This window comes from Podarcis liolepis, assembly GCF_965112155.1.
Source record: "Podarcis liolepis genome assembly, chromosome: 7".
In the NCBI taxonomy this organism is placed as follows: Eukaryota; Metazoa; Chordata; class Lepidosauria; order Squamata; family Lacertidae; genus Podarcis; species Podarcis liolepis.
In genome coordinates this window covers 18800110-18817632 of record NC_139561.1, presented here as the reverse complement: position 1 = coordinate 18817632, position 17523 = coordinate 18800110, and the positions used below count along the sequence as shown (strand labels likewise).

The window sequence follows — 17523 nt, the reverse complement described above, 5'->3', positions numbered from 1 at the left end:
TGGGTGTATGTGCGTGTGTTATACTGCTCAGCGGCTGGGCATTGCACGAATGTGAGACGCAGTGAGCCAAAGTTGTAAAGCAGAGACTCCCTTTTCACTGAGGGGAACTGTCTCGGTGAACACAGCAAGCTTTCAGGTTGCACAGAGCTCTTGGAATCAGAGCATTGTGTCACTCTTAGGCCACCATATACCACTTGCCCCAGGGAATTCTGCCCCAGTCACACCTTGCCCCAGGGAATTCTGGGAGCTGTCGTTGGCCAGGGGTGCTAAGACTTGTTAGGAGGCCCCTAGTCCCACCACAGAGCTACCTTTCCCAAAGTTCCCCAGGAAGAGGGATTGATGGGTTCAGCCACTCTGGGAATTGTAGTTCTGTGAGGGGAAACAGGGTCTCCTCACAACTCTCAGCACCCTTAACAAACCACAGCTCCCACCTGCCCCAGCCAGCGCAGCCATAGATGACCATGACCAGTCCATGGAGGCTCCCACCAGCAGTTTCTACGGGAATAATGCTTTCTGACTGAGACTCAGTGATTTTTTAAAAATAAAAATGCTTCCCATGGGATTGGGCCTATCACACCTGAAAAGACTATCGAAGTAGATGAATGTGTAGCAGCCACAAAAGTGCTCATCAGTGGTGTTTCATCAAGCTGGGGGGGACGTTTTGTGTGAGCGGCTACAGGACCTACTAGGTCAGTATCCTGTTCCCTATTGTGGTCAATCAGATGCCTCTGGGAAGCCCAAAAGCCAAGTCAAGGAGCCAGCAGCCTTCGTAGGCATCTGGGATATTCAGAATACACACATATTCTGCCCTCTAGAGCCCTCCTCAATCCCTATCTTAAGAGGATCCCTAATGAAAACAGCCGTGCTCTGCCTAATCCTATTGTCGCTGGCTAATATGGCCAGATTAATGCAAGAAACAAATTTCTATCTATTTTATCCCTCCCGAACAGGATGCGAATCTAGCTGGGAGGAGGGTAGCTTAACAATGAGTGTTATTTCCTGTGCTTTCCAGATTGGAGACCTCAAGAACAAAGGGCTTCTCTGTGGTTTGGTGTGCAATCTTCAGCGATAATATTTATCACATATGCTCTCTTTGAATGGATTTTTTTTGGGGGGGGGAGGAAGTAGAGGGAGGGGAATGGGCAGCCTGATTCAATTGGGATGCATTCAGAACACCAGCGGTAAAGTTTGAGAAGCAGGAGAGCTCATCCTGACAGCCCCCATAGCCACCTCCCCATAAATCCCCCAGTTTATTAGAATCGGCACGAGTGCAATCCTATATATTGTTCCTTAGGCGTCAGATCTGTTGAACTCAGTGGGGTTGATTTAAAACTTGAGAAAGTTTTACCCAGGCATGGGCACTTTTGTACATATTATTTGGCTGCGGATCTGAGTTGTGAAATTCATGAAAGTGCAGATTTTGAAGGAGAGCTAAAGTGTTTTGAATTGTATATGGATTGTGTGGGTTCACCTTTAACCCCCCCCTCCAATCCTTAGCCACTGATCAGGGATGATGGGAGCTGGGAGTCCAGCAACATATAGAGAGCCACACATTCCCCATCCATGCTGTATCATATGCCAGCTGGGTGCCTTGGAAATGACGTTTCCCAGGGTCCCCAGAAGTGATGTTCCCAGGACCCCCCCTTCTCTTTTCCCCACCCCAAGGGTCTTTCTGAAGCCTAAACCCACAGCATCTTATGAAAGTAATTCAAATCAAGTTTTGTCCCTGGAGGCCCAGGCAGCCTCAGGGGCTAGAAGTGCCTTTTACCAGTTGTAATTGGTGCGATAACTACTGCTATTCCTGGGCCAGGAGAGCACTGATGACTTCAAGATTGGATTGCTGCAATGCACTCTGTGGGGCTTCCCTTGCGCTTGACCCAGAAACTGCAGCTGGTGCAGAATGCTGCAGCACGGTTGCTGACGAGAGTGCAGCACTGTCAGCACATAACACCATATATTGTAACATATATAATATAACTTCACAGCTTGGGGTCCAGTTTTCTTGTGGGGCCTGCCTTAACCCACGTGTGTCCACTTGATCGCTTTGATTTGCAGAATTGGCACTGCACTTTGGAACTCTCTGCCTATTGAACGCTCTTTTCGGCACCTGCTTAAAACCTTTTTATTTGGGCCAGCCTACTCGGGCAACGTATATGTCGACATGTTTTAAACATTTTTTTTTTTAATCCTTGGTTTCAATGGTTTTTCACTGCTTTAAATTGCTCTTCAATTCTAAAAAAACCCCCAAAATTTTAACATTCCTTGCAAACCGCGTACACAGTCAAGCAGTCTATAAATTTTGTTACAACGTGCAGACCTGGCTTAATTTTCTAAAATGAAAAAAGACACTAAAATCAAATAAAAAGGCATGGTTCCTTCTATAGTCTTGTTCCCTCTGGGCCTTGCGTTGTAGAATCTGCCCTTCATGGCACGCTCCCCGCCCTCCCCCTTCTCCTTCCCTTTCTCAGCAAGGACTTTTACTCCCTCTGAAAAAGCGAGCCAGCTGTGCAGTTTCCTTTTCTGCTGCTGGTCAGCAGCTGCTCTTTCTTCTCTGTCTCCCTCTCTCATTGGCCAAATCCTTTCCAGATGTTGCGGCCTCTCCAAATGGAGAGGGGACCCTTCTTTCCTCTCCCCTAAGCCCACCCCTAAAAAGGATGATAGCTTTGCAGAGAGCCGGATTTAAAGCCCCAGCCATCCAAGTGCCCGCCTTTTAATAACCAGCAGGTCGTCAGCGTCCTTTTCCAAAAGTTTCATCCCAGCTTGTTCTGCTCTGTTTTTATTGCCTCCTGATGTTTTCTGGGTCCCATTCATGCTCATCACAGTCAGACCTGATTTCCACTCCCCCCTTCTCTCTCTCTCTCTTCTCCCCCCCTTTTTTATTTCCGCATTTGTCATAAAATAAAGCAAATTATTCCCATCTTCAGAAACGATCTAGACTAATTAGTCGTCTAACCCAATAATTAGTTTTTTGTTTCCCTGTCTGTTTTCTTACATTATTGTTAGCTTTCTCCTTCCCTACCCTGGGTTTGTTGTTGCTGTTGTGTTGTTTTTCCCCACCCCACACCATTACGGATTAAAATGAGCCACATTTGCAGTTGATGGTGTACATTTCCCCCACTATGTTCGTTTTGTGTGTGAGTTTTTTGCGGATTTATTTTTATTTTTTTTTTGACGGAATGGGGGAATTGCAATAGAAAAGCTACTTCAAAAGCAGCAATAAACTCAAAGATAAATTAAGGAAATTGAATGAGCCACATTTGGAAAAAGTGTCAGGGAAGGCTAATACGCCCGTCGCTTAAGGTTAAATTGCGGCAGTGAAGAGAGAATGTGGCTCCCACCCCAGTGAATCCAAAATTTGAGACGCGACGCGCATATTTGCCAAAATACTTTTGCAAGGCGGCTTCCGGGGAGTTCTGTTGGGGATTCTGGGTTTTTAGTTGGGAAGCTTCTTGGTCTGGAGGGCCACATTGTACCCCCGCTGACAGAGGCATGCTGTCCTTGAATATCCGTTGCTGAGAAACACAAGTGGGGAGATCGCCACTGTGCTCAGGTCCTGTTTGCAGGCTTCCCAGAAGAGGCACCTGGTTTGTCACTGCAAGAACAGGATGCTGGACTAGGTGGGCTTTCTCTAACTCATGGGTAGGCAAACTAAGGCCCGGGGGCCGGATCCTGCCCAATCGCCTTCTAAATCCGGCCTGTGGACGGTCCGGGAATCAGTGTGTTTTTACATGTGTAGAATGTGTCCTTTTATTTAAAATGCATCTTTGGGTTATTTGTGGGGCCTGCCTGGTGTTTTGACATGAGTAGAATGTGGGCTTTTATTTAAAATGCATCTCTGGGTTATTTGTGGGGCATAGGAATTCGTTCATTTCCCCCCCCCCTCCAAAATATAGTCCGGCCCCCCACAAGGTCTGAGGGACAGTGGACTGGCCCCCTGCTGAAAATGTTTGCTGACCCCTGTACAGTGCTCTTCCGATGTTCACTCAGTGCATAGTTAAACCATGGAATTCGCTTCTATCAATGGCCACAAGCCACCAAGGCTAGTATCACAAGTGGGGGAAATGGCTGTTGTGCTTGGGCCTTCCCATAAGCATCATCGTGACCACTGTAAGAACAGGATGGGCTTTGGGCCTGATCCAGCAGGGCTTTTCCTATGCACTTACAGGCCTGCAACCCCCACTTACACCTGTCTTTATTTACTGGGACCAGTCCATATTTGTTTGGTTCCTGTCCTAGTTCAGTATCTGTCGCTTTTGGAAGAGATCCTAATTCAAACGTTGCTCATTCGAGGACTTAACCCAACGTGGTCTTTGCCACATGGTCTGATCCTGCATGAGGAGTGCCTGGCTGCCAAAATAGTCCAAGGAACCACCATCCTGTTCTTACACTGGCCCACCCAGACAGCACTCTCTCCATTTACAATTCCCAGCAACTGGTATTGCCTCTGAGAGTGTGGGGAGAGTCAGTAGTCGAGAAATGTATTGTGACGATTGAAAAGCGAAACAAGGAGGTGTGACGGAGATGGAAGGAGGAGAGCGGTACTTCACTTGGATGGAAGGGAACTTCCTTTCCAGAGGGGATTGCAAACGGCAGCCATTCATTGCTGGCCTCGCTGGCGTTTTCCCTGGTACGCATTTCTGACTTGAAGTACAAGCACCCTCATGGCTTTTTAAAAGGGTGTGGTACAGACCGCACCTCCTTCTAGTTTCGTCTCCATCCTCCTCCTCCTCCTCCCTGCTGAGGGCTGAGGCTGAGGAGGAGGAAGCTGGTAGGTAGGACCACCTTATGGGCTGGTTGTAGGTTAAAAAGGCAGGCAGATGGGGGCTGGCTCAAGGCAGACTGAGGTTGCTGGGGCAGATCACCCAAATGGACCGGTATTAAATGACTCTCCTCTTCTTTCAAGGGCTGACGGATGAAGAAATTGACCTGGCCTTCCAGCAGTCGGGTACTGCCAAAGAGGAGCCTCAGCCCCATAGCCTTTCCACGCAGTTGGTGCCGACTCAGCCACCCCATCTTGCCCCACACAGTAAGTAGCCCCATGGCAGCCACCAGACTGTTTTATTTCCACATCTCGGTCTTGTCTTCTTTCTCAGGGCTGGGAAACAGGCAGCGTTTTTCTTAAGTGTTTCTGGTTTTTATCTCCGTTTTGTTTTTCTCGGGCGCTAGCCCCCACAATGGTGGAAACATTTGACTATAGAATGGCAATGCATTAAGGGTTGAATACAAGGAGGCAATATAAGAGTGGGAGCGATAGGCTTTGAGGTTTCTAAAATTCCTAAAAGAGCAGCTTCCCATCCCAAATCGATACGTATTATACATAATATGTATATAAAATATGTATTTCAAATAATACCTTTGCAATTTTGGGTTGTGTACAACCATTAGGCTAAAAGTTAACAAGTCAGTCATGTCCATTAATGTCAGTGGGCCTACTCTGTGTAAATCCCTTCTCCAGGATACCCCCCCCTCTCCCTAGGCCACACCCCCTCCCTGCCTCTGTTTCTTGCTTGCCTGGATGGAGGATTGAGGGGGGAGGGAATCTGTGAGTATGTGTAGAAACTAGTCTACTGTACAGAGGTGAAATTTACATGCACAGTCCTAGCCATGTTTACCTCTGCTCCTGCTTACCAGTGGCATGTGGTCCTAGGAAGGTTACCCAGAAGAGAATGTGGCCCTCAGGCTGTGCTGGGGGACGGGGGACACAGTTCCCCACCCCTTGTTTGGATCCATTTCTTCATTGAAGCTTACCTGCCATCTTGCCCGCTTCCACACCCTATAATTTCATCTGCCACTTCCTTTCATTTCCGCGCTTGAGGTTGCTGCTGGTTCCTGACGCCAGGCTAGTACGATCCCAGCCTCTAATAAAGATTTAACGCCAGCAATCTACTAGCACCTATTAGTCCCAATAAAGATATTGCAGAGTGAACGGCAACTTGTCCGCTCGCTGTGGTTTTGGCTCCCATCCTCACTCGTGAAAATGACAAGGAAATTAATTAATCTCCATGCAACAACTCAAACGTGCAATTAAGCCGCGGCCCTTCGGCTCGAGATGTAATTCTCATCTTGCTCTCCGACTGGCTCCAGAGGTTATCCTGAAGTACGGAAAGTGCATAAGGACACCAGAAGAGCCCTACTGGATCAGGCCAAAGGCCCATCTAGTCCATTGCCCTGTTTTTTCATAGCTCCAGGAAGCCCACAGGCAGAGCAAGAAGAAAGCTTGCAGCGTTTGGGGCTTTTTAGTTTAGAGAAAAGACGAGTGATAGGTGACATAATAGAAGTTTATGAATTGATGCATGGCCTGGGTAAAATGGGATAGAGAAAAGTTTTTTTCTCCCTCCCTCATAACACTAGAACTCGCGGCCACCCAATGCAGCTCAATGTTGTAAGATTTGGTACAGGTAAAAGGAAATCCTTCTTCACTCAACGCCTAGTTAAACTTTGGAACTCACTGCCACAGGAGGCATTGATGGCAAGATGCCTTGGTGTCTTTGTAAAGGGTCACACAAATTCATGGAGAGAAGGGCTATTGATGACTACTAGCCATACTGTCACTTTTCTCAGTTTTCCTTATTTTAAAGTCCCAGTTCCTTGATGCTGATGCTAAACCTTTAACCACAGAAGAGAACCAGTCAGTTCTCTTCTTCCTTGCTGCTTGAGTTCACTAGCATGTGCAAGTGTGTGTGTGTGTGTGCATCTTTTCCCATCTGTACTTTTGCCAAGAAGTGTCAAAAACTGCTTATTTTATTAAAAAAACCCCAACACATAGAGACACACATACACACACATACACCCCACAAGCCACCAACTCCTTGATTTTGATTAATATAGAGAAACAAGACTTGGGTTGACTGATAATAAAACTGATAAATGACATCTGAATTACTTGTAGCTGTAATTTATTACATAAAATATCTTTTATTTGACATGCGATTAGTTGCTGGAAGCATCACTCAATCTGACTAGTTTGAACGCGCTCCCAAAATGAACCCCCCAACTTGGAAGGGAAATAAAGGAGGCAGAGTGGGAACACTGGTGCTGTCTGCCGTTGGCATTTATGAAATACTCTAATCCAGAAGTGAGGAGAAATCTGACTCTTAAGTGTTTAAATGATTGATAGGGTTTATATATACTTTCCCCCACCTCCCCTAATCTCCTTCATTACATACAAATTCCGGGGAGTTCCTGAGCTAAGGTGTGCAAGCAGTGTTTGCATTGCACGGGCGTTGTCAGCATCCCATAATATTTACGGCCCTTGTCGGTGGGTGTTCGTGTGCTGGTTTTGCACCTGTTTTTTTTTTAAGAACTCCACCGTCTTTCGTACAAGGGCTGTTGGTTCCTGCTCTCCTTACCCTTGGATGTTAAGGCAGCCACTCAAGTAGGCCTCCTCTGCCAAGTTAAGGGCTGCCTCCAGGCGATCGCTCAAAGGCTGCTTGAGGATGGGGCAGTGGCCAGTGACAGAGATTGTTTTTAAAGGGGGATTGGGCATGAGAGAAGAGGTCTGTGGGTGGCTCTTACCGCGATAGCTCCACAGAACCTCAGCGTTCAAAGGCAGTCTACCTCAGGATGCCAATTGCTGGAGGCCACCCAGTTGCCCTTATGTACTCCTTGGCTGACTTTCCAGGTGTGTTTTTATATATTCTGGAAGACGCTCAGATGGGCGGGGTAGTAATAATAATAATAATAATAATAATAATAATAATAATAATAATATAATTCTGGGGTACAGGGCTTTAGCTGGATGCTGCAGCTGAATAGCTCAGTTGGTTAGAGCGTGGTGCTAATAACATCAATGTCACAGGCTTGATCCCCGTAAGGGACAGCTGCATATTCCTGCATTTCAGGGGGTTGGACTAGATGATCCTCAGTGTCCCTTCCAACTCTACAATTCTGTGACTGTTCTGTAGGGCCCTGCTTGGGTAGTTATTTGTGTGACACTTTAGACCTAGCTTAGTATTTTCTATGTGACAGATTATTATATAGGTAGGGAGATTGCTGGCCTCCCTGTTAAATATTTTGCAGGCCTTGAGGGGTTCCTTACCAATGCATTAAGAAGAGCTCCGCTGGATCAGGCCAAAGGCTCATTTAGTCCAGCATCCTGCTCTCATAGTCGTCTTACTCTTATTACAGAAAGTGGTAGGTTTTGCCACACAGATCCTCCTCCTCCTCAAAGCTGAAGGAACTGTGCAATAAGTCTGCCAAAGTTACTAGTCCACGGCGTTGGGTCCTGGCTCACAGAGTCCCTTTTCACTGTCACATCAGGGGAGCTGGTGCAGAATGTGGGGTGTTTTCTTCCTCCTCTCCTTCTTCTTCTCCTTCCCTTTCCCCTTCCCCTCTTTTCAATTAGTTCTTTTCCCCTTTTCCTCAGTGCCTTTTATTTTTCGCCACAAGACAGAATTGTTCCACACACCCCTAAAACGAGTAAAATGGCATTTCAGCTCCTCGTCTTTATAGACTCTCTGAACTTTCCGAAAGATCATCTCGGTCCCTTTTCATTAATAATGAAAACCAGGGGGCAATAAAATGTTCTTAGCACGAACATTACAGGGACAGAGGGAGAGATGACAGAGGTCAAAGGCCGCAGATGATGGAGTTGCTGTGGGGGGGGGGGGACTTAGGGAGACCTACAGGTGTCTTCGGAGTCTTACTGGAGGTCAAAGAAGGAGTGGGACATTGGGGCCTGGGCAAAGATCGGGACAACTATTCCGACATGGTTCATAAGAAGACAGTAACTCCGTGATAGTGGGGATTTTATTTGCAAGATTGTGAGTTGCTTCTCCTATACAGTGGTACCTTGGGTTAAGAACTTAATTCGTTCTGGACGTCCGTTCTTAACATGAAACTGTTCTTAACCTGAGGTACCACTTTAGCTAATGGGGCCTCCCGTTGCCACCACACCGCCACTGCGTGATTTCTGTTCTCATCCTGAAGCAAAGTTCTTAACCCGAGGCACTATTTCTGGGTTAGCGGAGTCTGTAACCTGAAACGTCTGTAACCCAAGGTACCACTGTACAGAGTAAACCCATTGAAATGAATGGACCTAAGTGACTAATGATCTTGAACGTTAGCGGGTCTGCTCTGAGTTGGAGACAACCTATTGAGTGCATCTATTGTGTAGATGCTTTTGGAGTTGAGATTGAAAAATCCAGAGCCAGGACTGGCAGTTACGTTTTCTGAGCCAAGTGAACTCTGGGAACTGTAATTCTTTGATGGGAATAGGGGCATCCTAACAACTCTCAGCATCCTTAACAAACCACAGCTCCCAGAATCCTTTGGGGGGAGCCCTGACTGTTTAAAGAGGTATGATGGTGCTTTAAATGTGTGGTGCGGATATGGTTATATATTTGGTATGTATCATTGGCCGGATGTTGAAGCGTAACCTTGTAATACATACTCTCAACCTGAAGCTTTACTGTATATCCCGGGTTAGACAATTTTACAATTGCTTCTCTGGGGAATTACTCCATATTTACTGGAGGCTCTTCCTCAGGGATGGGGAACCTGTGGCCTTCCAGATCTTGTCGGACTTCAACTCCTATCTGTTCTGACCGTTGGCCATGCTAGCTGGAGGCTGATGGGAAGCAGAGTTTGACCGTGTCTGGAGGGTCCTAAGTTCCCCATCTCTATCCTGTGCCTGGATAAGGAGTGCAGCAGGGAATACCACAAAACCCTGCCCGTTCCTATTCACTCTTACCTTTTTCGCTTCTGCCCTCCAGGTCCCCCTGGTTCCAGATGGCGGGATTATGGCGCTCTAGCGATTATCATGGCAGGCATCGCTTTCGGCTTCCACCAGCTCTACAAGGTAAGGGATTACCTTCTGACTTTTGTCAAGGCCATGGGATGCAAGCTCCGTAGCTCTGCAGGGAGGTCCCAGGTTTCAGCTCCCAATGGCGTTGGCAGGTAGGACTGGGAGAAACCCCCCCCCCCCGCCTAAAATCCTGGTCAGTGTGGACAATGCAGAGCAAGGTGCACCAGTGATCTGACTCCGTGTAAGGCAGCTTCCTATGTCTTTAGGTAGTGGTTTTCAAACATTTTTCTCTGGGCCGCAGTTTCAGAATACAAATTTGCTCGCGCCACTCTGATTTTTTTTTTTTTTATGGATAAGAAATACACTGGAAAACAAAAAGGAACAACTATCAGTGCTTGATTTATAACCTAGAACACAACTACTTTATAAATAATAACAACAACAACAACAGCAGCAGCAGCAGCAGCAACAACAATAATAATAATTTATTATTTATTATTTATACCCCGCCCATCTGACTGGGTTTCCCCAGCCACTCTTCACGGCTTCCAACAGAATGTTAAAAATGGGATAAAACATCAAACATTAAAACCTTCCCTAAACAGGGCTGCCTTCAGATGTCTTCTAAAAGTCTAGATAGTTGTTTATTTCCTTGACATCTGATGGGAGAGAGTTTCACAGGGTGGGCGCCACTACTGAGAAGGCCCTCTGCCTGGTTCCCTGTAACTTCATTTCCCGCAGTGTGGGAACCGGCAGAAGGCCCTTGGAACTGGACCTCAGTGTCAGGGCAGAACGATGGAGGTGGAGACGCTCCTTCAGGTATAATATGACAGTGGGACATCGAGAATAATGCAGCTGCATACGAACATGAATCACCCCCCAAATATAATTATAAACAAGTCTCTTACGTATATGTACCTTAAGTATGTATAGAAACTCAAAGAAAGGTGTGTGTTTGCTTTTGCCGGGTAATCTCATTTGTATTATGTCTAATATGAGACAGACAAACTCTCATCTCTGCACCAACACAAATAAGCACTTCTCTTTTCTGATCTTTCATATTTGTCTGAGTTGAAAATCCCTGTTCACAACAATATGTCACAGGGAACTGTAGATGAATAGCCAATGCTTTGGAAGAGGAGTCGATACTGTTTCTGCATGTATATCGAAGAAAATTTATTTTGATACTATACTACATGGAAATGTTGAAATGGGTCTTAGATTGTCCTTGAATCAGCCACACTTTCCCACCCTCTCCGGCCACACCAGTGGGACACACCACACTCCTTGAGAACCACTGTCTTAAGGGAAAGACTCAGTGGCAGAGCTTCCCATTTGCATGCAGAAGGTCCTAGGTTCAATCCCCAGTATCCCCAGGTAGAAGAAGAGGGAGGAATCTGATTCAGTTTGATATAAAAGTGAACCTACCTAATTTTCTTTTCCCAAAACAATGTGAGGACCGAAACACAGCTCTCCTTCAGAGTTCACACTTCTATGAATTTTGTAATGTCATCGTCCAGTTACTTTTTTTTTAATGCATATCTTCGGGGAGAGTGTACATAAAAGTGAATATATTCATCAAAATAAAATAGAAAAATGCATTGTGTTTGTGGAAACCACTTGCAAAAATGTGTATGTGAGTCAGAGCTGCATACAAAAATGTGCTTATTAGGAGAAGTTTGCACCAGAATGCTGACAGATTCACATGAGGATATAAAAAAGGAACTGCTACAGAAATGTAGAGTGCTGAATTTAAGATTTTTTTTGGGGGGGGGATGAGAAACCAAGAAAACCAAAATTGTCAGATCCGCCCTTATCTCCAGGTAGGCCTGAGAATATCCCTTGTCTGAAACCCCGGGGAGCCACTGCCAGTCAACACCATGTCTGCTTGTTTAATGGTCTGTTCTGCCCAATTTTGTCCATAACCCTGCTCCCCACTGATATGCGGCCCCTGGAAGGTTGCACAGCAGGGAATGTGGCCCCTGCAGTGTAGAGAGTTGAGCTCTTGTCATGGAATGTTGTATTTACACGGCTTGTGTGTGCTTGTGAAGACTTGCCTCTTGCTGCAGAGTTCCCTTGCTCCCTGGACCCAATGCATTCTCCTTCCCACCCCCTGGAAATATACTTTGTAGGTCTGTTTCTGTTAGCAAAAGAAGAGAGTGTTAACTTCATTAGGGCTTATGAATCAACAAAGCACAGTGCCAGGGGAGTATTTGAGTTTTATCTGCATTTATTGGAAAGATGTCCGCCCCATCTAAAACTTTGCAGGTGGCTAATGGCTGCAGCTCTGAAAGCAAGCAACTGGGCGGGGAGAGGAAGCTAAAATAATTCTGTTATTCCTTTTAAAAAACTTTTTTAAAAAGTGATACCAAAAAAGTAGCAGTAAAATATGAATAAAAAACTCAGTTGGCAACAAGCAACTTTAGGGAGCTTTCGAAAACCTGGGCAAACTAGAGAGGACTTGAAATTGGCACCCAATGCTCATCAAACTATTTGCCATGTGTTGGGTGTAATTCCAAGAAGCTTTTCCTCCTGTTCTCACCTACCTCACCTCAGACATAGGAGGGCTTCTAAAGGTGATTTGAACCAGTTGGTAGCATAAACATAGGTTTCAAACAAACACTAGTTTGTTTAACCAGCCAACTTCAGAAACCATGGTTTGAAGAAACTGGGGTGAAGAGCCTGCTTTTCAGCCTGAGGGTGTGATACATAAACACACTGTGTACAAGTATTCCTGCTGGTGCATGTAACACTAAACCATGGTTTATCATGACACATAAACTCAAGCACTGTGCAAGTATACAGCCTGCCATTTTACCCAATGCAGCTGTGGGATTATTTTTTGAACTCTGGAAAAGACCCTGTAAAACAACTAAACAAAAACAGAAGAATTAATTATTTCAGCTTGTACTGTGCATGAAAAGCCATTTCAAGAGATCACACTGTGTGTGGTCACTGCATGTTTTTCCACCAGGATTTTACCAAAAGCATCCACACGGTCGCTTTATATATGACCATCAGAAAACGCAGAACGTTGTGAGTTGTTTGAAAAAGGAAAAGTGGAAGATTAGGGCCGTTTGGGGTTTGTGTGCAGAATGGTCCACTGGAGAAAAGCATGCCTGGCTGGATCCTGGAGCAGGATCCTTCCTTTTAGGAGGTGAGAACACATTGCAATAGTCTTTCCTTGCAAGTCCTACTTGTTAAATATACAAACAGGTAAAATAGGACTTTAGCCTCATGTAAAGAGGCAGGAGTGGCAAGTGGGGTAGAGGTAATGGCTCACAGATTTTAGCAGTGACTCCCATTGTGCCAGAGCTAACCCGGGCATTACAAGGGTGTCCCCTCACTTTCATTTGTGAAGTGCTAACAGATATGCAAATACGTAAATGAGGCTGACGCCAGACATCTGTATCATTAACATTGTAGATGAAGTGGAGAACATATTCCCCCACCCCCAGGCACTTCAATCTTGTGGGGTTTTATTTTTATTTTATTTTTTAAAAAAGCATAGTAAACTCTTCTTTAAAAAGTACATTTAAAAATTTCTCTCTCTCCAGATAGACACTATTTATTTATTTTTCCTCTTTAAAGCAAAGATTAGAGGCAGATGCTAGGCTTTGTCTTTCTCTATCTAATATTTCCCCCCAGAGGTGGAAGATTAATATTTCTGTTCTGGAGTACAGCAAATCTGAAATTCCCTTTGGGACAGAGATTATTATTATTATTATTATTATTATTATTATTATTATTTCAAACTATACCCACTAGGTCTCAGGGCCTAAAATGCCTTTCTCACCAGTCCCGTCCCCATGGCCTGCTCCAGAGGACTGGAGGCAGACTGAGAGGGAATTCCTATTTGTGAGTCCTGCCTCACATAGGGAACAGGCTGAATGCGGCCCTCCAGCTTCCCTTTCCGGCCCTTGGAGGTTTACCCAGCTCATACCCACCATTTACCCTGCTTCACACTGCAAGTGTATATGCCTGGCTTGAACTTTAATAATGCTATGGTTTGTGATGTGCCAGCAAATCAGAATTGCAAACCATGGTTTGAAGTGGGTTTGTAAACCATAGCTTGTGCTAACGATGGTTTAGCTCAAGGTCTGACTTGGCAAACTTTGGTTATAGCTGTGCCTCAAAAAAAAAAGGGAGTACAGTCAACCAGCTGTGAGCCAGGGTCTGCATTTGGATGTCATGCTAAACCAAAGTCCCCCTTGCAGAGGAGGGAAGAGTACCTAAGCTTGGGAGGGGAGGTAGACTCACTCTCATTGCACCAAGCTACAGTTTAACTCTGCCATCTCAATCTGGTGTTTTATCCAACTAAGTCAAAGTAGACTCATTGAAATAAATAGACCAAAGTGAGTAATTTCACTTGGCTTGCCCTGAGTTGAACTAGTATTTGATACATCCATGTATATTTTGAGACAACATCCCCAGCCAGCCTAATATGGGATATGAGACCCAGAACATCCGGAAGGTATGAGATTGGTGAAGGCTGGGCTAACATTAGGTCTCAACCAACTCATGGTTTGCTTGTAAGTTTGAAAATGCAGATCGTAGTTTGCTGTGATATCTGAAGCAAGTCCCATTGGATGCTAGGCAGTTCTATATATGTAGCATGTAGCAACCTATCTGGTGCTGATTGAAGTCTTGCAAGGAATACATGGTTCTCAGGGTGCTTGAATTAGGTCTGAAGCAGTCCATAGTTTGCCTCTACGGTTGGAAGTGCAAAACCCAGTTTAGTGTGATATCTTAATTGAACCTGATTGGACGCTGGGCCATTCTATGTGTAGCACCCCACCAGGCACTGATTGATGTTTGGAAAGGAATGTGTGGTTCAGATTTCAGGGTGCTTGAGTCAAGCGCAAATGTACCCCCGTTTCCTTTCCTCCTGTCAACACACTTGGCTCTCTGCTGTTTTGGTGCAGAAATACCTGCTCCCGTTGATCATGGGCGGCAAGGAAGACAGGAAGCAACTGCAGAGGATCGAGTCGAGCATCTCTGAGATGAGTGGCAGCGTGACGCAGACAGGTGAAGATTAATGATTCCATCAGTCCCTGCCCCTCAAAGCCCCTGCTCCCCACGTCTCTCCCCCCCCCCACGTCTCCTTTCTTCTCGCCCCCCACCCCCAGTCTTCCCTCCTTTCCCCAACCTTCTCCTCCATCTCCACTTTATGTGGTGACTTCATTTATCTGCTCTGAGAAATCTGTTCACATTTGCAAATGAAGCCGCCGTCATTTCGGTTTAATTTGAAATTGCTTGTTTACTGTCGGCGCGGCCTCAATTAATTATGTTTTTACGGAAAGGCTCCCAACCTCAGAATATTAATAAGGGGAATAAAATGACAGCCTTTCGAAGGGGCTGTAAAGTTCATTTTTAATTTCTGCTTCTCTGAGGGTTTTCTTTGGGTTTTTTCCCTCCTGCCCCCTCCTTTTTCTTTTGGGGGACGGGTGGGGGCACCTGCTCTGCTGCCACCCCTTCCCCTCCACATTTTTTCCTTCTGAGTACTCAAGGCAGGGTCAAGAGAGTCTGTAATTACGCCTCGTCCCCCGACCCTGGCAACCTTCTCTGTTATTGACTCCATAGGGCTATTCTTCATTACACACTGCCCCGACGGATGACCTAGATTAGCTGTTACCTGTCACACTAGTGAAATCTCTCTCCTCTCTCTCTCCCTCTTTTTTTATGAACCTGTTTACTGGTTTATAATTTGAAAAAAGGGGGGTTGGGGGGAACCTCTGAGCAGTGTTAATCAGCCCCCCTCCCTGCCACAACTGAGTTTTCTTTCCTGGAGACGGGGGTGGTGGGGAGAATGTATCCAGAGAAGGAATCTTTTCCCCATCCGCTATATTCACGTAAATGACTTTTAACTGGCCCTTTGCCTAGAACATAAGAACAACCCTGCTGGATCAGGCCAATGGCCAGGATCTTGTGCAGCATCCTGTTCTCACAGTGGCCACCCAGGCGCCTCAATAGGAAGCCGGCTAAGCAGGATCCAAGCACAAGAGCGCTCTCCGCTCCTGCGGCTTCCAGCAACTGGTATTCAGCAGAATTACTGCCTCTGACGCTGGAGGCAGAGCATAGCCATTACAGCTAGTAGCCTCCACGAATTTGTCCAATCCCCTTTTAAAGACATCCAAGCTGTTGGCCGCTCTTGCCTCCTCCAGGATCACTACACTGTGTGGAGTCCTTTGTTTTGGTTTGTCCTGACTCTTCCAACCATCATATTCATTGGATGTCCATGCGCCCTAGTGCTATGAGAAAAAAACCTTTTCTCTGCTTTCTCCATTCCGTGCATAATTATTTGATTCATGTGCTTTTGTAAGCGCATAGATGCAGAGCACAGGAGCATCTTCTAAAGCGGGGGGAGGATAACTGCTACTTTTGAATTGCCCAGCAATAAAACCGCTAGCACATTTTTGCAAAGCTAAGCAGGGTTTCAAATTGAATTGAAGAACACATGTTGAGATTCCTGCATTACAGGGGGGTTGGACTAGATGACCCACGGGACCCCTTCTAACCCTACAGTTCTATGATTCTATGTTGTTTTCCCAATCTCCCAATAGGGGAAGGGCTGTAGCTCAGCGGTAGAACACCTGTCTTGCATGCAGGAGGTTCCTTGTTCAGTCCCATTCAGTGTATTTTGCGGATGTGATTTGGGCATCTGTTCCTTCTTTGCTGCTGCCGCTTATTCCAGAAGTGTTGTCCTCTTCCAAACCATATACAGACCTCAAGCGCGAAGGAGAGCTTCCCCCCCGCGCAGTTCAGAGGTAGATAAATGACACCGAGGCTGCGCGAGTTCAGGGAGACAGTGCAAATCATAAACTGATATAATTAGAAGGGAGAGGTTTTGGATAGATATACTGTGGGCTTATAGACACCTATACAAAGGGAAGATAAAGTAGAAATAGGGGAGGTTAGATAACAGTGCAGGTAGATTACCCATGGCGTTGATAAATTATAAGCAGTTCGGGCAAGCAAAAGCCACTGATAAATTAGACGTAGAAAGAACGGAGGCATCTTGTAGTTGGACATCAGAACACTTTTTTGTTGTTGCAATCTCATTTCCCCCTCTGTTTCCTTCCTCTTTTAAAACAGTGACTCAACTTCAGACAACTTTAGCTTCTGTCCAGGAACTTCTAATCCAACAGCAGCAGAAAATCCAGGAGCTTACTCAAGAACTGGCTTCCTCCAAGGTATCTCTCATCACCCTGTACCCTTTCGATAACTGCAAAAACGGGTCCTCAAACAGCCTGCAAAAGCAATTCATGAAATATGCTGCAGTGGCTTTTTTTAAAAAAAGAAGGATTTGACAGGTATGTGAAGGGGAGTTAAGCCCACCAGCAGTTGCTGGGGAGCACGATCAATGTAGCGCATCCGTGTTTTAAATCAGGCTTACTAAAAGCCAGAGCAGGCATTCATGCAGAGACGCAGCGGGCAGCCTCCTTTCTGCTTAGTGTTCCCAGCTCCCAGGAGCCTTTAGTCCAGGCATGTGGAATCTCTGATCCACCAGATCTTGCTGGACTACAATTCCCCTCATCCCTGGCCTTTGGCCACACAGGCTGCAGTGAGTTGGCAGAAACATCCGGAGGGCACAAATGCTGTCCTGAATAATTTGGTACCAGGAGAAAGAGAATCCAGCTTCCCAAGCCCCCATTCACTCATTTTTCCTTTGGGGAGACACAAGGTCTTGCTGGTGGCCTGGAGCCAGCCAGGAAATTGGGAGACACTCTCTTCTGAGTCTGAGAAGTGTTAAGATCAAGAGCATATGTTACACTTTA

The 17523-nt window shown here is 45.9% G+C and overlaps 1 protein-coding gene across 12 annotated transcripts in view; it reads left to right on the top strand.

Moving 5' to 3' along the window:
- The window catches only part of PEX14 (peroxisomal biogenesis factor 14), a 144656-nt gene that overhangs the window by 91203 nt on the left and 35930 nt on the right, over nucleotides 1-17523 (top strand). For all 12 annotated transcript variants that reach the window (XM_083513192.1, XM_083513190.1, XM_083513196.1 and 9 more), the window contains exons 4-7: nucleotides 4904-5026; nucleotides 9714-9799; nucleotides 14671-14773; nucleotides 16841-16938. In XM_083513192.1, the coding sequence (XP_083369318.1) occupies nucleotides 4904-5026; nucleotides 9714-9799; nucleotides 14671-14773; nucleotides 16841-16938 (410 nt within the window). The remainder of the gene's footprint in view (nucleotides 1-4903; nucleotides 5027-9713; nucleotides 9800-14670; nucleotides 14774-16840; nucleotides 16939-17523) is intronic.